The sequence below is a fragment of the Microcaecilia unicolor genome, chromosome 3 (assembly GCF_901765095.1).
Source record: "Microcaecilia unicolor chromosome 3, aMicUni1.1, whole genome shotgun sequence".
NCBI lineage: Eukaryota > Metazoa > Chordata > Amphibia > Gymnophiona > Siphonopidae > Microcaecilia > Microcaecilia unicolor.
Window position 1 is genome coordinate 448,111,769 of NC_044033.1, and position 21,520 is coordinate 448,133,288.

The 21,520-nt window shown below is 39.8% G+C and overlaps 1 protein-coding gene across 2 annotated transcripts in view; it reads left to right on the plus strand.

Annotated features, from left to right (window-relative positions):
- Window positions 1–1,632: 1,632 nt before the first annotated feature.
- ALKAL2 (ALK and LTK ligand 2) overlaps window positions 1,633–21,520 on the plus strand; it is a 43,745-nt gene continuing 23,857 nt past the window's right edge. The window contains exons 1-5 of one of the 2 annotated variants that reach the window (XM_030195600.1): window positions 1,633–2,054; window positions 2,636–2,927; window positions 4,156–4,209; window positions 4,313–4,393; window positions 11,648–11,723. In XM_030195600.1, the coding sequence (XP_030051460.1) occupies window positions 2,684–2,927; window positions 4,156–4,209; window positions 4,313–4,393; window positions 11,648–11,721 (453 nt within the window). In that variant the 5' untranslated portion in view covers window positions 1,633–2,054; window positions 2,636–2,683 and the 3' untranslated portion in view covers window positions 11,722–11,723. Of the gene's footprint in view, window positions 2,055–2,167; window positions 2,247–2,635; window positions 2,928–4,155; window positions 4,210–4,312; window positions 4,394–11,647; window positions 11,724–21,520 lie in introns of those variants that run through there. The other variant, XM_030195601.1, reaches the window with a different exon arrangement.

Consider the following 21,520-nt stretch of genomic DNA (forward strand, 5'->3'; position numbering starts at 1 on the left):
ACATACATGTGGATGTCTGCCATTTTAGAAACATACACATCTATGGTTCCCTAAGCTTCACAGAGCCCAATATCATTTGCCAGTATTGGGGGTACAAAACACCAGGCAATTAAGGGGATGACCTTCCCCTAATCCCTTCCAAAAGCCCTGCTCAAGATGAGCATCTTTATATATACCTAGATGCTGCATGTGTCTGGTAGCGCTATACAAATGTTAAGAATAATAATAATAATAATAATGTTCCTAGGAACGGGTGTAAATCCCGACTTGGATTTCAGGGGACATAAATGTGTGTTCCCCTTCTGAAATGGGGAATGCACCTGTATATATTTTAACCTCACACAAGGAACACCCAGACTATGCCCTTTGCCATATGCCCCTATTGGCCATTTGAACTTATATATTCTGGCTTTCAATAATTGGACTTTTCAATCATACAAGATCATAAAACACAAAGTGAAAAAGAAGTAGAAAATTTTGGGGCCCTTTTACTAAGCTGCTTAAGCGTCTACGTGTACCCAACATGCACCAAAATGGAGTTACTGCCCTGCTACCATGTGACTCTTGTGGTAATTTCATTTTTGGTGCGCGTCCGATATGCACGTCTGAAAATGTTCAGACGCGTGTATCGGACACGCGCCAAGTGGCATTTGATGCATGTAGGTCATTACCACCCGGTTACCGCATGAGACTTTCCCACTAGGTCAATGGCTGGCTGTAAGGTCTCAGACCCAAAATGGAAGCGCGCCAATTTTGATTTTGCCACACGTCCATTTTTGACAAAAATTTTTAAAAGGCATTTTTTTTTTTGCAGGCACGCTGCAAAATGGATCTGTGTGCTCCCAAAACACGCGCCTACACTACCATAGACCATTTTTCAGCGCATCTTAGTAAAAGGACCCCTTAGCCTTATACATTTTATCCGAAAAGAAAATAATGGGTGTAAAACAGGAAAAATTCAGGATACATATGGACAATATGAATTCTCCAGCTGGAAAGTAAATGCAGACGAAACAAATGTATTATTGCCAGATCCTCTCAAAACAAGTTCACCTGGTCTCAGGTATTGTTATGTTAAACGATACGAGATAGACATTAAGATTGTCTTTCCTTTTCTGGCCACTATGCGACGCTGTCCATACTGTCTAAGCGGACAGTAGCTGGAGCTGTCACTTCACTGTAAAAAAAAACAGCATAGGATAAGCTGCTCTATCTAACTCTATTAACAACTGAAATACACAAGTGAAAGCAAATATAAAAGTTCAACGAGATCATATTTCAGCATTCTTCGCCTTATGCCTTCGGCGAGGAAGGACTTCAGAATGAGCACCAGCCACACTGACAGGAGCCTTTTATTTAATCCTTCCAAACATCCCATTTCTACCCGGCACTTTGCACGTTCTTATCACAATTCGATCTATTCTGCTGTACGCTTGCACTCAAAGCCCAGCAAGTAAAACTGAAAAAAAAAATAATAATAATAATTCTCCTGAAGCTGATATCGATCGAGAGACATCCTTTACTAAATAACAGTGGACCTACGCGGCTTCTTAATAAAGACCCGTGACACATAGACCATTCCGGTTTAAGAAGATTAGAGAAAAAAAAAAGTTCCTGGTAAACACACAAGCTTTCATCATCCACATGAATTGGCGGAAAAAATGGAAAATGAAGCCTGCCCGTAGGTTAGTGGCGAAGAAGAGATCTGACGACCGGGAAAGGGGAATTAATTTTTCAGAAGATTGTTAACGCCTTTCTAATTAAAGACCAGTTGGGCTTCCTCCCGCTTGGGACCGCTTTTTACGTCTGCAGGAGAATTGAGAAGTGACTGAGTTTCCTGCCAAAACCCCAGATGTGAGGGGGGAAAACTTCAGCAGCCAGCTAAAAAGGGTTGCCGAGTGGACTTTTATTGTTTTCCACCCACTTCTAAGTCGATAATATCAGATTGAGCCACCTCAGAAACATCCTGGAGTATATAAGAGGCAGCGCTGGGACGGGAATGGTGTAGTTTGAGGGACACCGCAGGCATCTTGCAAACTTTGCAAGCCAAGAAGGTGATGCTGCTTGACTTTTTTTTTTTTTTTTTCTTTCCCTGATTCCTCCCTATTAGCAAAGAGGAAAAGGGAAGCCCGGGGAGAGGGAATAGCAAAAATCAATCAGACTTCAAGGCAGGTAGAAAGAGGGACAGAGTTCTACTTATAATCGTTCTTTTACATGGAGTAGCCGGTGTATCTCTTATTTCAGAGGTTAGACGGTATTTCATTTGCACTGGGGAAGCAGATGCTTGCAGAGTATGTCAGAACTAAGCTGATTTACTGTGGACATGGATACATAATGTTGCATGCATACTTTAGAAAAATTAACCAGTGCTCCCAACTCACAGCGAAATATAAAAGAAAAGGTTGTTATTTCTAAATAGAGAGTTATAGAAGTGATTTATAGTAATAGTAGTTATTGTAGCAACTGCAAACTGGTGATGATAAATCGTTGTTTGTGACAGGGCAGACTGGAAGGGAATACATTTCATTTAGGGTTTAGCGAAAGGAACAAATTGAGAGCGCAAAAGTCGCCTCTTTGCCGGTTTTCAAAACGTTTCATGATTTTTCTTCCTTTTTTTTCTCCTTAAATACAACAGAAAGCCCGCGCTGGAGTGCTCCTCCGTTTCACCCCTGGTAGAATCAAAATGAATGCGCTGAGGTCCCCGGTGCTGCTAGCGCTAGCGTGTTTCATGTTGTCAGCTGGCTATTGCAAAGAAAGGACCGAGGACCAAACGCTCTTGAATTTCATTATGGAGATCATGCAAAACTTGAAAGAGTACGACGCGCAGGAGTCAAACGGTGTTCAGTATTTCTCCAAAGAAGAAGACCACGTGTTTGGCCACAAGGAATTACCTGACTATGGACTTTACCAGGAGGAGCGACGAGTTGGTAAGTCCCTCCTTCCAAATGCCCTGCACCTTCCTTAGGAGAAGTCTAGGATGTTTGATTTTCAGGTTAGACTTAGATTTATGTACTCTGGGAAACGGTAAGGGTTGCCACTACCAAACTAATAATAATAATAATAAACATTTTACAAGGTAATTCGAACGCGAGGCGTCATAGACGCTTATTCCAGATCCGTTTTGAACGGTAATGCTCCGAGATTATTTGTACTGGTAAACTGCAGTACGTGATGGACAGATGAACTAAAAGAACAAAAATAAAAGGCGCTCTGTCCATACTGGGCACTGAGAAAAGTTAACAAGAAAGCAGTACCGTCACTGCAGAATGAACTCCAGCGAGCACTTGATTCACTAGGAATAATTATTTACAGTGCAAGTAATTGGCGCGTACAGAACGCCAGTTACAATGATTAGGGGGGACCTCTTGGGTCAGGCTTTGTAGCCTTTTTTCCCAGCGTATCTAGGTCATGGGAAACTGCTCCAAGTAGTCCGGTATTGCCCTTCTCTCTGCGGCACAGAAACGCGAAGGTCATTGCAATTAGCTCCGACTATAAATGGAGTGACTTTCGTGAAATATTGGAGCGAAAGCAATTGAGCTAAATATGGATTAAAAGGTTCGGGTCTGCCTGTTATACGAGAGCACCAGGGGAATAAAAGCGCTGGAAAGCGAGATTAACAAATGGAGATATAGGATACGGCAGGCAATCAGTCACCAGCTCAAACTAGGCTCAAAAGGTAACTGTAGCTAAAATGGAGCTGGAGGTAGATCTCAGTTGCTGCTGCCAGTGTACGCAAGGGGAGGTGGAACCTGTAAAAGATATTGGAACTGAGGAGTAACTACACTTTTCAAAGTGGTTGCAGCTGCGGGGGCTTCAGGAGAGATTTGGCTGACTGTACTGGAGAATGTTAAAGAAAAGAAAAAGTGGGCTTTGGAGTTCCATTTCGAAAAAGCCCCCTTGCCAGGTACTGAGAGGAGCACGTGTGGGGTTGTGCGGGTGATTGCCAGAGCCCAACCCTTCAAGTTCTGCTCTCAGGTGAAGGAAGATGTCAAGACTCCCGTGTTCCTTGGCTGCAGTATTGCAAATGACAGCAGATGGAGCAGGCTCACGTTGTTGTTACATGTCCATTCATTGAATATAGCCTGAAGTAACCGTTGTAGCAGGGTACAGTTAATACTCTTGCCTTTTTTTTTTTTCCTTCTTCCTCCTACACAGAAATAGTTCCTCGAGACCTAAGGATGAAAAACAAGTTCTTAACCCATTTAACAGGTTTGTCCGGTGTGCATGGGCTTTGGCTATTTGCCGACAACTCTTTTTTTTTTTTTTTTCAACTTGTCAATTGACTATAGCTTTCCTCTCTTCTGATCTGCAGGTCCTCTCTACTTTAGTCCAAAATGCAGTAAACACTTTCACAGGCTTTACCACACGACTAGAGATTGCACCATTCCAGCATGTAAGTCCTCTGGGCATGTTCGTCTTTTACTATTGATTAAATAGTGATTGCATGAGGAAACAGGTGAAAGTGATCTGCCTTCCAACAGTCCTTGTTCTTTGGTTAGAGGGGCCAAACAAATCAATCTTCAGCCCTGCTCTCTAGTTGCTGATGTGGGGTTTAGAAGAATATTTGCAGGGCCCTGGCCCAGTGGCCTACCACATTTGACTGTCAACACAAATATTTGATAAGTAGTCATTGACTTGCAGTATGAAACCACAGGGGAAGAAGATATGGTGAATTGCATTTCTGAAATGCCCGCACAACTTAATTGACTAACAAGCTCTTAACCATTAGGAACTGGATGCTACCAATCAAGTATTAAAACAAAAAACAGCACACAGGGACCTTCAAGACTGGGACAATAAAGAAAATGTATTCAGAATGTGACCCGACATGGGCCGTGTTTCGGCATAAATATGCCTGCATCAGGGGTCAGAAATGTCCCAAGTTTCTTATTGTTTCTGTCACAGTAATTGGAAATACCAAACAATTTAACTGGTCTTTCTGTAAATGCAGAGAGTATCAACATAAGCTTGATGCTTAGTAGATCTGAAAGAACGCCGTTACATCAATTAGGATTTGTCAGGCATCTGGCTGCACATTATTGTATACCGCTGGGAGCCTAAATCCCATAGCACACAACCCAAAAAGGGGGTGTGGCCATGGGAGGGGCAAGGGTGGGTCATTGGCATTCCAAAAAGTTGTGTGCAGTGTTATAGAAAGAGGGTTTCTGCGCCAAACTTGGGTGCCAGGATTTACACCAGGTTTCAGCAGGCATGAGTCCGGCAATCAGAGTTGGGTATGGGAACCAGTGCTAAGTACTATTCTATACAGAGTGTGTGCTCTTTATAGCACAGCACCCATTTTTGGTGCCCCCTCCCAGGTGCTTATATATAGGCACACAATTGTGCACCACCTTGAGTGAATTCCTTCAAAAAGGAGGCAAATAAATCCTAACAAATAAATAAAATAAATAAATTTGTAGAATTACCCTCCACATGCTCTACTTGCTATTAAGAAAAATCGGCCTGGGCCTAATACAAGTTTCTTGGTACGTAGTTCAAGTGACAGTTTTATAACCAAAACCAATTCCATGCATGATGAAGCACATTGTAGGAAGTTGATAAAAATATAAATTTAAAACACCAAACAACCTGAGTTTCAAAAAAACCTCCTGCAAATATGGTTTTCTGATGGAGAATAAGAGATTTTGCTTGATGGGAGATGAGGAGCCATGATTCTGCAGCTGCTGGTGGGTGGAGGTAGCAGGCTAGGAGATCAGGTTTTAATAGGAGTCCCTGAGGGCAGCTTATGAGATGCTTGTGTTTTTCGTTTATTGTGGAGTTTGCATTTTATTCAACACACACCAGGCACTCTTGCTTACTGGGAATATGGTAGAGAAGAAAAAAGTGAAATGAAAATGAACCAGTTTGGAGCAAACTACAGTGTACTGAACACACATATTACAGGAGGGGATTTTTAATTTCCAAACATTGAAGATTCAGGAAGCAAATAGCAAATGATAAGCTAGCTTCTCTAGCCTTTTACCAGATACAATGGGAATTGACGAACACCAATATAACAGTCCTCTTCAACTGTCACTGTCAAACGAAAGACTTCCATGATCCAGGATCTCCTTACTTCTAATAGCTTAGATATATTTTGCCTCATGGAAACTTGCCTTCTTCGGGGTGAAGAATCATATCTTTTTCAAACCTGCGCAACAGACTATATAGTCATTTACTCCTTTCGCTTACTGAAGTGAGGTGGAGGACTTGCATGTTTCTGTTCTTCTCATCTAAATCTGAAAGAACTTTCTCTTTATACTTTTTCTTATGCTAAAACGCTCCTAGTGGAACTCTCTTCTGTTGCTCCAGTACTACATATTGCATTATTCTATTGCCTTCTACTACTTAGACCTGGGGAATGGTAACTAGTTTATCAATCTATTGCGGACCCTACTTCTAGGTTTTCAAATCTCCTCATTTTAGGTGATTTTAACACTCACATTGATTTTCCATCTCATCCATGATCCACCTATTTTTCCCTCTTTCTTAACCGACCTCAATCTACACCAGCATGTCTCATTCCCCACCCTCTCGGCTGGGCATACACTAGACCTCATTATCTCAAATGGAGTTGCTTCCTTCTCCATTTCCAATTGTTGTTCCCTTTCCATATCTTGGTCTGACCATTTTTGCCTTTTTTTTTTTTTTTAACTTCAGTCTTTCTCTCACAGCTCCTGCTTCCACTCCCTCTGGACATTGATCTCACCTCCTGCATCAAGTTGACACAGACTCTGTTCCCCAGCTTGCCAGTTTATTTCCTGATTCATTTGGTACCCTCTACCTGACCAACAAGTCAAATGCTGGAACTCTACCCTTACTCAAGCTTTGGACTCAATTACCCCTCATCAATTTGTTCTTAACACCCCTGAAAAATGCCAGCCATGGTATCATCCTGGTCTCAAATTACTTCAACAGCAAGCTCATTGTGCTGAGCATCATTGGCGTAAAGGCCGCACGTTTTCCATTCAAAAGCAATGTTAGTCAGCTCATAGATTCTACCTAACTCAGGTGCACGAAGCAAAATAATCCTATTTTTTTAAACTGATAGCTTCAGTGAGGAATTCAAATAAGCAGTTATTTAGTATCTTCAATTCTGTTAAAAAAAAAAAAAAAAACGCCCATATTTGCTCATGATTGTGATGTTCCCTCATCTGAGACCTTGGCACAGTACTTTTCCAACAAGATCACTACATTATAATCCAGGTTCTCCAGCTTCTCAACTGTGACATCTTCAGTTTCTCTACCTTGTGTGTTTAACACTCCTTGGACTTCTTTTGATATTCCTTCTCAGAGTTCTCTTAACAAGATTATATCTCGTATGCATGTCACTACCTGTGGCCTTGATCCACTTGCATCAAATGGCTTTCTCTTCCAATTATTAGTTTTTTTCCAGTTGTTCACATGATTATCTCACATCCCAAAATCTTTTAAGTCAGGCCTTATTAGACCAATTCTAAATAAACCGTTCCTGGATTCATCTAACCCTAGTAATTATCGACCAATCTCAAACCTGCCATTTCTGTATAAAGTTTTGGAGAACATAGTATTTTCATAGCTCCAGATGTATCTTGAGGCTATGAAAATTTTGCACACCTACCAGTCAGGTTTTTGAGCCAGTTACACTTACAGTACTGAGACGGTGCTGACATCAGTGCTTAGTAAACTTGAATCTGGTCTTATTACACTTGTTATTTCACTTGATCTATTGACAGCATTCGATTTGGTGCATCATAACTTCTCCTAGATAGACTTTCCTCTATTGACATTAGCAGTAATGAATTAAATTGGTTTGTGTTTTATTTGAAAGACTGCACTTTTCGAGTCTATATTCCCAAATCTCATTCCTTGTCCCAAATTCTTACCAGTGGTGTTCCACAAGGGTCTATTCTTTCTTCTTGCCTGTTTAATCTATTCCTCAGTCCCCTTGCTCATCTTATTCAAACACATATTATCAGTTCATATTATTATTCAGACAATATTTTTTAATGTATTATACTGATCCCATAATCTTGGACCTTCTACCACTCCAGACTTGTCTCTCTGAAGTTGCCACCTGGCTACAGTCTGATGGGCTTGCCCTTAACCCGGAAAAAAACAGTGGCCTGCTAGGTTTCTAGAGATCAACCTCCTCCTACTCTTACACCAATTAATTTTGGTCAGCAAGTTACTCCAGTCCCATTTTTTTAAAATACCTAGGCATGTATCTTGATTCAAGTCTTTCCTTTTGTGAACAGATTTTGTCCGTTCTCAAAACAGGCTTTTATTTGTTACGCAAACTTAGGTTCAGTTCAAAATTATTTTGCCCCCCACTCTACTAACCCTTTTCTATGCCTATATACATTCCAGCTGTGATAATTGTATTATGATATATGCAGGTCTTAAAAAATCAAACTTAAAACGACTTCAAACACTACAAAATACCGCTGCCAGAATACTTTGCTGTGCCTCACGTACAGATCATTTTACAACTCTTCTTAGAACTTTGCAATGGCTCCCAATTTCCTTTAGAATTCAGTTTAAGATACTCACTCTTACATTTAAAGCTTTGCACCAAGGCAAACCAGATTACCTCACCTCCTACACTATTCCCTACACGCTGGTCCATTGTTTACACTCTCTAAACAATCATCGACTTGTCCTTCCACTCCCCTTCCAAGCTAGATGGGAATAAAACAGGTATTCTGCATTATTTTTCTTTGCACCTTTGCTCTGGAATGCTTTGCCCTACACATTCAGAGCAGTGTTGTCTAATACCCTATTTCATATGGCCCTCAAGGGCTATCTTTTCATTCTAGCATTTCCATCCAGCTTTGAATGCTATATGAGGTTGTTTAAAGAGCACAGTAGTCTTTCCTCCCTTTTTGTCTTTTCCCCTCCCTTCCAACCCTATGAAGTTTTTAATTCCCCCCCCCCCCCTTTTTAGGTCTTGCTTCCTATTTTAGTAATCCCCAGAATGATTGATTTGTGTGTGTGTGTGTGTACCCTTCTCTGCATTCTATTTTATAATATTGGAGTTCCTTTCATTTTCTGACTTTGTTACTGTAAACCACTCTGATTTGTGTTCAAGATGAGTGGTATAGCAAATGTTTAATAAATGATAAACCACCTAATTAATAGGATGGGACAGCTTCCCATTCTCAAACAATTTCCGAGAGTTACCAAAGTAGCAATCAGCCAATACAGTATATTTCCCAGAGTGGTTGTGTTGACCTACAGAAAACCATAACTCTTTTGCTGTAGCAGCTGTCGAAAACCAAGGTCAATATTCAACTATTTAATCTAATTTATTCTTTGAACAAAGTGTGAAAAGGAAATTAAAAGGTGGGAGCTATTACCCATTCCCACCCCTACCAAACTCAAAACAAAATAATAGGGATGTAGACAGAGCAAAATGTTTCTGTGTTTGGTTTATTTTACATATAATATGAGCTAGAGAGGATACTTCTTATATCATACAACTATATAGTCCCCTTCAGAAAATCACGACTTTATTATAGCTTCTAATCTCCGACTGCATACATCAAGCTCCTATCCAGCCTAAAGTAAAAATGGAAAATGTGGAGGAAAAAGCCTCAAAAAGGAAGCTCCTACTTGATGTGGCAATAAGCCTTCTATATCAAAGAGCATATAATCTCATCATAGGCAAAAAAAAAAAAAACCTCCACCCGCCATTAATTATTCATTTTAACTCAATTTTTATTAGTATAGCAAAACTTATCTGTACTCGTTGCTCAGCGTTATCAATGCACCACGGCCGACTATGGCGCATTGATAACACTATTTTGGCATCCAGTATTGAAGTTCATTCTGTTTGGTTTATTTTACACATGTATTATAATAAAAAAAACTAAAACATGCAAATTGACATTAATTTATGGAATAATGTGCATTAAATTGATTTAGTGCATGCAAAATTAGAGGAGTAGTTACTAAGGTGCATGAAGAGAATAGCACGCGTTAAATGGCAAAATATTTATCAAAAATATGGAAATAATGTACAAGTGTCATCTAATAATCTCATTATGCTGCATGCTGAAAAGCACAGTTTTAATCTCACCCAGGAGTGAGCAACCTGTGGCCCACGAACTGATTGTGATCCACCAGACCGTGGGACGCATACATAGAAAATATAAATAACCAGAGTTTTGGCAATTTTGAATACTGTATTATGCAAATATTTCCAGAATAGCTACTCTGAAAGCTACATTTTTGCTTATTTATTTATCACAGAAGGTTTATGGAGCTCTGTGTATTTCCAGTTAAGATTTAACCTCAGAAGCTGCATTACTCATGGAAAGAAAATGCCAGCTTTGAGTTGGCATTACCTTTCTTCCCTTGTAGTATCGGTGCAATAATGCATGGCTTGATGTTCCTGATGCACCTTTTAAAGGGGCCAGTGGCTTTAATACCAACCCTCCCCACCCCACCCATCAGGGTCTTCTTTGTGTCAAATGGGGGAGGGCAAGAGCCTGCATACTCCCTCCCTCACTAGGCACCATAGAGATTCTTGTAGGTGCTCTATTTTTGCCAGGGCTGTTAGGAGTGTGAGGGTACTACAGAAGGGGGCTGTTCATGTTGGGGGATGGTTACATCATGGGCCCCTTTAAAACAATAGCAGGCCTCACTTAGGGCCTGCTATTTTTGCATTACTGCATCCAAGAATACACAGTTTTCTTGGCTGCAGCAACACAAATTTATATCTACGATGCAAGTTACTATCCTGCAATATTAGGCTATCTCAGGTTAGTGACTTGTGTGGTAAATATAATTATATAAAATGCACACTCTTACTGCAGCTTATTAACTACCCCCTATAGGTCTGCTAATTTTCTTTAGGGTACACCCATCCAACTGAGCTTTTAGGATATTCACAATCAATATCCATGAGAGAGATCAGCATGCACTGCTTCCTCTGTATGCAAATCTATATTGATTGCAGATATCCCAAAAACCTGACTGGATGGGTGTGCCCTGAAAACTGGGTTGAGAACCACTGAGCTAATGAATCAAATGTGCACTAAAGAATGGATATCCCTACCAAATAACTACAATGTACATTTTGGGGCAGATTTTTCTAAGCCAGAAGATCTATAAATATTGCATACCTATTTCTTGTGTAGGTATTGGCAAATTTTCAAAACAACAAGTATGGCCAGTTTTCTACATTAAAAACTTACCCCCCCCCCCCCCCCATTTACTAATGTGTGCTAGTGGCTGGTGGAGTGGTAATGCTGACACAGCCCATTCACTTTGAACGGGCTATGTCGACATTGCTGTGCGGCTTAGTAAACAGGGGGTTAAGTCCAAGGAATTTTATACTCTTTGCTGCAGACACATTTTCATTTTCTAAAATAACTTACATACCTACATGATATTTTATCAAATATGCAAATAATCTGTAATCTTTCCACAACCCCATCCATGGCCATCTCTCTGCCATGCATACAGGGCTGTAAACATATAAGTTTACTAACTAACAAAACATATAAGTTTACACACTGGCAAGAAGGGCAATTCAATAAAAAGCCCTTTTATGCTCGTAAAATGCTTTTCTAGATTTATACTTTTCATGAAAACCTCCCTTCCCCATGACAAAACCCTTTTTGCTTGCACAATTTTTTTAGATTTCATTTTTTCTTGGCAGACTACAAACGATGTGCCAGACTGCTTACTAGACTGGCAGTGAGTCCTATGTGTATGGATGGATATAGGAATTAAAGGTAAGCTTTCTATTACAGTTAATTGGAATTCTTTTGCAGTTGTATAAAAGCTTTGAATTTTGCATTAAAACAGTAAAATATTCATAAGCAACTTTGAACACTACAGAATACAGCTGCTAGATCAGTGTTTAGAGCTAGAACGTTTGATAGTGCCACTCCCTTGCGTACTGAGTTACTTTGGCTTTCTGTCTGTGCCCATTGTTACTTTAAGCTTTGCACATTGGTATACAGAAATTTGTTTGTTTTAGCCCCATGCTAGTTGACTCGATTTGTAAACTCTTACTTCTTCAAATAGAGTCTCCAGAAAGCAATAACTAGCTGTTGCTATGTTTTCTATCAGCAAAGGGATAGCATTTAAAAGAATATTTGTCTGTACATTATCTTATCAAGCAGCGAAATGCTGGAGCTCTTTGTCCTTGGCAGTTAAATCTAAAACCAGCTATGCAAGGGTTTGAAAAAAATTTAAAAACTTTATTGTTTAAGAGATTTCTTAATGTATAAATTTGCTATTTGTAATTTAGGAAGAATCTGTTATTTTTCTCTTCTATATTGAAATCTTGATTTATCTCAATCTGTTTTATAAAAAGTCATCAATTTTAAATTGGTTGTAACTCTTAGAAATATCTAGCTCTGAAATTTTCAGTGGTTAGCTGCAGAATATAAGAATCTGGGTGGTTTGTTACTACAGTGCGTTAGATTTTTCACTCAATACTCTTTAATGCAGGAAATTAACATGCACAAAACTAACCTAGAAGCTTGGGGGTTGGGAGTGGGGAGGGGGCATGACCAGCATGTAATGTGTATATACCACATTAAAATATCCATTAGTGAATGGTACTCAGCCTGCGGTAAAAAGGGCCCTGTGCTAGCAGCAGGAATCGTTTTTGCCATGCACTGAGGCCCTTTTTACCTCAGAGGATAAAAAGGCCAAAAAAAAAGACGTGGGCATTTGCTAAGGGCATGAGGTGGCAGTAAGGGCTCCCACACTAACCCAATGGTAACTGGATAGCGTGCGGCACTGCCTGATTACTGTTGGGTAAATCCCTGCAGAAATATTTTTGGAATATTTCTGCTAGCACCGGAAATGGCATGCGCTGGGGGTGAAACTATTACCTGTTGGGCCAGCAGTAGCTCGAGATTGACACAGCTTAGCGCCGCATAGTAAAAGGGTAAGCGCAGTGCAAACAGTGCCCATTCTCCACCCATGTCTAAATGGCAGATGACGTTTAATGTGAACAAGTGCAAAGTGATGCATGTGGGAAAGAGGAACCCAAACTATAACTACGTCATGCAAGGTTCAGCGTTGGGAGTCACGGACCGAGAAAGGGATCTAGGTGTCGTCGTTGATGATACGTTGAAAACTTCTGCTCAATGTGCTGCTGCGGCTAGGAAAGCAAATAGAATGTTGGGTATCATTAGGAAAGGGAAGGAAAACAAAAATAAGGATATTATTCTGCCTTTGTATCGCTCCATGGTGTGACCACACCTCGAGTATTGTGTTCAATTCTGGTCGCCGCACCTCAAAAAAGACATGGTGGAATTGGAAAAGGTGCAGAGAAGGGTGACAAAGATGATACAGGGGATGGGACGGCTTCCCTATCAAGATAGGCTGAAGAGGCTGGTGCTCTTCAGCTTGGAGAAAAGGCGGCTGAGGGGAGATATGATAGAGGTCTATAAGATAATGAGTGGAATGGAACAGGTCGATGTGGAACGTCTGTTTACGCTTTCCACAAATACTAGGACAAGGGGGCATGCGATGAAGCTGCAGTGTGGTAAATTTAAAATGAATCGGAGGAAAATCTTTCTTCACTCAACGCGTAGTTAAACTCTGGAATTCGCTGTCGGAAAAGGTGGTTAAGGCGGTTAACTTAGCGGACTTTAAAAAAGGGTTGGACGGCTTCCTGGAGAAAAAAGCCATAGAATGTTATTGAATGGACGAGGGAATACAGTATTTCTAGGATGGGCGGGACAAATTGCTTGTTCTTTTGGCCGCTGTCAGTGACAGGGTGCTGGGCTCGATGGACCCTTGGTCTGTCTCAGCATAGCGATGCTTATGTACTTATGTACATGCCCTTCTGAGTTCCACCCCTTCTAAAAAATGTGCGACTTCCCACTCAGAAGCAGTAAAAATAATGCATTGGCTGTTAACGCACACCAAACCACATGTTAATAGTCTAACGGACTTCAGTAAAAGAACCCCTTTATATTTATTGTATTGGATGAGTGTAGAGGCAATCTGAACTGTGAGGGAGTAAGTTAGCAAAGTGAGCTACTGTTAAGACATGTTATTTTACAGTTAATCTCACTAATTAGTAACTAGGGGACCCTTTTACTAAGCATTACTAGAGTGGAGGAGTAGTTTATTGATTAGTGCAGTGGCCTGAGAACCTGGGGAACTGAATTCAGTTCCCACTGTGGCTCCTTGCAATTCTGGGCAAATCACTTAATCCTCCATTGCTCCAGGTTCAAAAAACTTATGGCCAGATGCTCAAAAGTCCGGTGCTGTGAACATACCACCCCTTTTACTACCGAAAAAGAACTCTGCAATGCTGAGCACTAATTTTATGCAAATGTTATACACACTGTTAGCACTGAGCATTGAGAAGTAAAGGGGGGGGCGTGCCCAGCACATGCGTACAATCGTCAGGAGGCTGCAGTGCTTCTGTGGGTCTCATAAGCCAACGACAAAACCTAGACTGCAGCAAGGAAATACTTGTCAAGCAACGCCCAGCAAAAGAAATACTGTCCTAAGATGTGCAGCAGCAAGGCATCAGCCTACAATCCTGCAGCCTCCCGGGGTGATACTTTATAAAAGTTTCAAGCCTTCTCAAAAGTGGGTAATTTTTTCCTGACATCTCTTTGGCTTGACTTTCTCATCCCCCTCTTCTCGCTCCGTCTGGAAGAGGGAGGGCCGTGCTGTGCAGGGGCCTGACGGAGGTGGAAAGGGGCCTCAAACCTCCACTACATATAAACTGGATATTCACAGCTGGTCACCAGAAATGACCCACCATTGAATATCCAGGCTGACCGCCAACCACAGGAGTAGGCCGGGCTCCATCCTGCGATCTGAATATTGGCCTTTAGGTCTAGATAGAGGATATCCTTTACTAGAAGACATTAAAATGATCTGTATGCAATGGCTAGTAATTCTTAATGGTAGGGTGTCAAAAGGCATGACTTACTGTAAAATTCTATGTAGAGACCTTTTAACTAAAATGTGATATGTATGTTATTGCAGCACATTTAACATGTTGTTCACCAAGGGGCCCTTTTAATAAGCTGCGGTAAAAAGTGGCCTGCGCTAGCTTGGATGCATGAAATTGGCATGTGCTGGGACAGTTTTACCAAAGTGGGGGTAAAGGTCTTTTTTAAATGTGGCAATAAATGCCCGTGCTAATATGAAAAGTAGCAAATGATTATTTACTGCCTGAGCCCTTACCGCCACCTATTTACTTGGCAGTAAGGACTCACACGCTACTTGTGTGGTAATGAAGCAGCATATGACAATATGGCCAAACTGCCGATTATTTTCTATTACTGGAAACACGCATGCCAACTTTGAAACTACCACCAGACGCACACACTACCCTGGCGGTAGGGTCAATTTGGTACAAGTTACCCGTGTGTCAGCCCTACTGCAACTTAGTAAAAGAGCCCCTTAACACATTGTTCACTAAAGTACAAAACCTCTATATAGGAGCAAAAACAGACTTATTTTAGCTTGTAATTTCTAGGAGAATTTTCAGCCAAAAGTACCCATCAACATTTTTGGATGATCATTTTTCTAACTCTAGTCAGGCAAAATTTTTAACTGGATAGATTTCAGCCTGCTCTTTTCTCAGTTGTATTTCCAGCTAACCATAGTTGCTGCTGAAAAGCAGTTCTATCAAGAGAAAACCTCTGCTTTAAAAGATACTTTCATTCAAGCCAATGATCCACAAAACATTTTCTGGTATACTGGTGAAAGGAGGATGGCCAGAAGTGAAATTGTAAAACTGTTTCATCTTCTCTCAGGGGCCCCTTTTACTAAGCAGTGGAAAGCCCACAACAGGCTTGCCGCATGGCAATCCAGAACTACTGCTGGCCCAACGCAGGTGCTGGCGGTAGTTCCGCCTTCAGTGCGTAGCATCTCTGGTGCTAGCAGAAATATTTGAAAAATATTTCCACAGGAGGTTACCCAGCAATAACCAGGCAGTGCTGTACTCTGCCCGGTTACTAATGGGTTAGTGCAGGAGCTCTTACTGCTACCTCGATGGGTGGCAGCAAGTGCTCCCCCTCAAATGGCCATGTGGCAAATGTGAACTTACCGCATGGCCATTTCATTTTTGGCCATTTTTACCCACTGCAGTAAAAGAGGCCCTGGCGCACGGCCAAAATGGCCGCCACCACTAGTGCAGGGCCCCTTTTACCACAGCTTAGTAAAAGGGCCCCTCAGTGTGTGGAGACACCCAAGGAAAAAGGCAGCAGTGTTGAATACATTGTTTGGTATTCACTGAGGACCACGGATTGGAGAAGGAGTATTGATTATTGGAAAGGGAACATGTGAGAGTGAGGTAGATAAGGCATCAATTACCAAAGAGTATTTGAGGGGAATTAACAAAATTGAAAGTGAACAAGTCAAAAAGGCCTTTTAGGATGTATCTATGATACTAAAAGACCTGGGAATTGTTCTCTTTCATCCACTGAAGGATATATTCAATAGCTATTTGGAGGGAGGAATGGTCACATGAGGCTGGAGAAGAATGGATGTTGTCCCCACCATTCATAAAAAATGAAAACAGAGGAAATTGGAAACTGTAAGTCAGCCTAGGTGGTGTGAAAATTAATGGAAACTCTTCTAAAGGAAAGTATTCTGATGTATCTATAATTCAATAGGTTGCACGCTAGAAGGAATTTTTTGTTTGTTTGTTTTGATTGTATTTACTAGAGGCCGATCATAACAAATGCATCTGACTTCTTCCATTCAATATCTGGAGAATTAGATAGGGGCATTTGGTGAAATATGGTTTACTTGTTTTTTTTAGCAAAGTTTTGATACTGTACTGTCCCCCAAGTCTGTTAATAAATTGAGCAGCCTGGGGATGGGCTCCAAGGTGGATTGGATTGGATCTGGTGGAGTCATAGATAACAGTGGGTAGTGGGAAGTTAATCTTACAAGAAAATAAAAATTGTAGCATGCCTCATAGGGATGTGCATTGCTTAATATGAAAACTTGAACAAAAAAATCTGTTTAATTTAAAATGAAATAAATGCAGCACCAAAATAATTCATGTTGTTTCATATATTTGCCATTGAAGTCTGTAGTCTATCGGTCAATGGCAAAACAGAAGTGCTGCATGTTTACTTTTCAGCTTGGAGAACAAAAAAAAAAACCACCATCATCGGCATAAGAATACAATTTTGAATCTTAGTAGAACATGCAGCATCAAAGACATATATATGTTAAAAGAATGGAGGAACATGGAGAACCCTGAGGGACTCTACACAGTGAAGCCCAAGGTTTAGATAGAACATCATTAATTTTAACTTTGTAGAACCTGTTAGACTAAAACTCTTTAAACCATTTCAGTACTTTCCCTGAAATACCGAAAGAAGATAATTTGTGTAGAAAGATATTATGATCAACTGTGTCAAATGCTACAGCAAGATCAAATTGCAACAAAATCAGAGGATTAGTTTTCGATAGTGATATCTTGGCATCAGGGCTATTTCAGCACTATGGAAAGCTCTAAAACCAAATTGGCAAGGACTAAGAGAGTTGTAGCAGTCTAGGTAATCAGAATAGCTTCTGACATCTTTGCTAACAGTGGAACGTTGGCCACCAGTGTAAAATTAGCTGGTTGAGTGGGATAAAGTGTTGGTTTCTATAAGATCGGTGTCAGAATAATGCCATCTAAAGCAAGAGGAAAATACCATCTTTCAAAAGATTATGCTAAAAGGTAGCAAGGCAATGTATTATTTGCATTGGAGGATAAATCAGCAAATAGAGGGGATCTTTTACCGAGGCATGCTCACGTTTTTAGCGTGCTCTAAAAACGTGAGCGTGCCTTAATAAAAGACCCCCAGAAAGGGCAACTATCCAGTAGATAGGATGACAAGAAAAGTTTTTCAAAAAGAGAGCTAATCTGTGGTTTATCAATCTTTGGGAAATTCTCCCATGATCTATCTGAAAAGTAGAAGAAATTTATGTCAGGATCAATATTAGAAACAGTGACAATTTCTTCTAGGTTTGGAGGAAACTGGAGTTTAATTCTGTCTATTTTAGAGGAAGTATCTATGGAAGGAAAGGCATTCTGATTAGCAGGTGAACTAATAGGTGTAGAAGTTAGTTTAACCCCCCCCCCCCAAAAAAAAAAAAAGTCTCTTTTGTTTGGTGTTAAATGTATATGTGAGGTGTAGTATGCTTTCATAGCATCCATAATGGCTTGCTTGTATTGTTTAACTGATGCTTTCCGTGTCAATTTTTTCTCAATGGTATGGGAGCACCTCCATACATGTTCTAATTGACAGCAAGATTTCTTCAATACGGCCAAATTTCATTGCACTGCTGGGAGTGAAGTCTGGTTTGCAAAAGGGGCCCTTTTACTAAGCTGCATAAGGCTTTACGTGCATCCAATGCATGCCAAAATGGAGTTACCGCCCAGTTACCTAATGGACTGTACATTTGTCCATTAGATTGTAAGCTCTTTAAGCAGGGACTGTCCTTCTATGTTAAATTGTACAGCACTATGTAACCCTAGTAGTGCTATAGAAATGTTAAATAGTAGTAGTAGTAGTTACCATGTGGCTCTTGCAGTAATTTCATTTTTGGTGTGTGTCCGATACGTGCAGCCGAAAAATAATTTTTATTTTCTGCCATTCATATCGGACACACGCCAAGTGGTATTTGGCGTGTGTAAGTCATTACTGCCCAGTTACCACATGAGACTTTACCGCTAGGTCAATAGCTGGCGGTAAGGTCGCAAACCCAAAATGGATGTGTGTCAATTTTGATTTCGACGCACGTCCGTTTTCAGCAAAAATAAAAAAAGGGCTTCTTTACAGGCACACTGAAAAATGGATCGGCGTGCACTCAAAAACCCACACCTACAGTACCACAAGCCATTTTTCAGCGCACCTTAGTAAAAGGACCCCTAAGTCTCTGGGTTAGTGGGGCTAAGATATCAACAGTAGTAGAAAGAGTTTGATGTCAGTTAATGAAAGACACCAAGATGTTGTCCATTTAAAATCTTGAGGAATAATAGTATTCAAAAAAAATCTTTAAAATCTTAAAAAAAAAAAAAAAACAAGTAAGGTAAAAACTAAATGTAGTATAAGAGTGAATTCCAATAATTAAAAAAAATGGTCTGACCATAAAACTAGCTGCTAAGAAATCTGATGTGTGACCCTTTTCATGTATTGGTGTAAAATGGCATATCTTTAAAGACATTCTGGCAGTTATTCAAAACTATTTAACTTGTCAGGAAACAGCTCCTGGCTGTTTAAACAATGTTTTAGCACCTAACCATAGATATTAAACAGGAGATAACCTGTTATCTTTCGCTGAATATCTGTGGCTAGCCACTAACTCACCATATTGTACAACATAGACAGGTATGGATATTCAGCACCAAACTGGCTATGTTTAGCAGTTAAAATAGTCTGCACAAATAGCAGGTCTATCTTTAACTGCTAAGCACTTAAGCAGTTAATGCTAAATATTGGCTTGACCGGTTAAGGTGCTATGGTTGAAAATGAAACCAGATATTCAATGCAGGTCGCCAGCTAACAGGTTTTTAACCAAGTGGGCAAGGTTCTGATAAAATGAGAGAATCATTATCTACAATCCAGGTTTCTGTAATGAATGAAAAACCTACCTCGGAATTACCTATTAGATCCCATAATAGAAAGGTTTTATTGCAGATTGACCTAGCATTAAAATATGGGCATGGTACAGGACAATACAAATTATCTATTAATACAGATTTTTATATTGGATTGACCTAGCGTTAAAATATAGGCATGGTACAGGAAAATATGAATTAATTTGGATTTTTATATTGGATATAAAACCTATCATTTAATTTAGGTGGTTTCCTGGACTTGTGGGGTGGGCTAGAATCTTAGTCAGATATGGGTAAAATGTGGGATGTTTGACCATGGAAGTACCAATCCTGGGAACAATATCTTAAAAACTTCTTTATTGATGAAAAGACTCAACACAACTGTTGTGTTTCGGCCAACAGGCCTGCATCAGGAGTCTATAAAAACATACACATAATCAAATAAAACCTTCAAAACAAATACATTAACAAAATCAAATAAACAAATCATTCAGACAAATAATAAATGTACAATGAAAGGTCATTGTAGCTGAGGATGTTGTTCCAGGGTTGGAAAGCCATGGTCAGGTTCATGGGTATATGTTCAAAAAAATCCGCAATCAAGCGGAGAACTCGAACGCCCCACAAGAAAACACAGATATGGGTAAAAAGTGGGATGTTTGACTTCGGAAGTACCAATCCTGGGAACAATATCTTAAAAACTTCTTTATTGATGAAAAGACTCGACACAACTGTTTCATTGTACATTTATTATTTGTCTGAATGATTTGTTTATTTGATTTTGTTAATGTATTTGTTGTGTCGAGTCTTTTCATCAATAAAGAAGTTTTTAAGATATTGTTCCCAGGATTGGTACTTGAGCCTGCATTGTGTGGGAAAGCGCGGGGTACAAATGTAATAAATAAATAAAAAATAAATAAATAAGCAGTAAAATACCAATGTAATCGTAAAATACAATAAACTTATTTCTAAAATCTAAGTTACCCATCAGTTCCTGGAGCAGTACACCTGAAGCTGATTTACCAGTAGGAATTTAGTAAAGAGGAGTATCAAGCATCTACTTCCTATTTCCAGAACTTAAATCAATTTGCTAGAATTAGTTATGCTAATTTAGAACATTGACAGGATTTAGTTTTACAAATCCTTGCACAAACTGGGATGTGGAAGAATTTGATCCTGTGATGGGCATATTGATTTTATCACTGCTATTGAGGTTGCAGGACTTTCCCCTGAGCTTTTAAAATTAGTACAACCCAGATCAGAGTTAGGATCTGATTAATAGACTTTAATATGTTGCAATTAGTATGACTTTTTATAGTTCTAAAAGTGATATTTGCTTTTAGGTTTGGTTTTTCATGAGAAATTATATGTTACTATTTGATAGAGTTAATAAGATAACATTCTCCAAATAGCAATGATTTCTAACAAGTTTTACAATATGCAAGATTATATCAAAAGACATGTAACTTTAATTTACTTTGGGGTTCGTTTTCATAACACTTAGACTTACAAAGTTCCATAGTAACCTATGGAACTTTGTAAGTTTAAGTGGTCTTTTACAAAGGCACGCTAGTGTTTTTGGCATGTGCTGATTAGGAGGCACCCCTAGCTTTTAGCACATGCTTATTTTTAGCATGCATTAAAAATGCTAATGTGCCTTTGTGAAAGGATCTCTAAGTGCTTTGAAAATACACCTATTTGTTGACTAAGTAGCTCATTTTCAAAAGAGAAAAAAAAACATCCAAAAAGTGGCATAAATCTGCATTTGGACATTTTTCTCACAAAAAAACATCCAAATTGGTATTTTTAAACCAATTTTTAGATGTTTCTCTCTGAAGTCCATCAGAACTATGTTCAAATCACAAGGGGGTGCATCAAGGGCATGTTAAGGACAGGACCTGGGATTTCCTAACACTTGGAAGTTTTTCTGCCATAATGGAACAAAACAAAAACAATCAGGGCTATAAGTTGGAT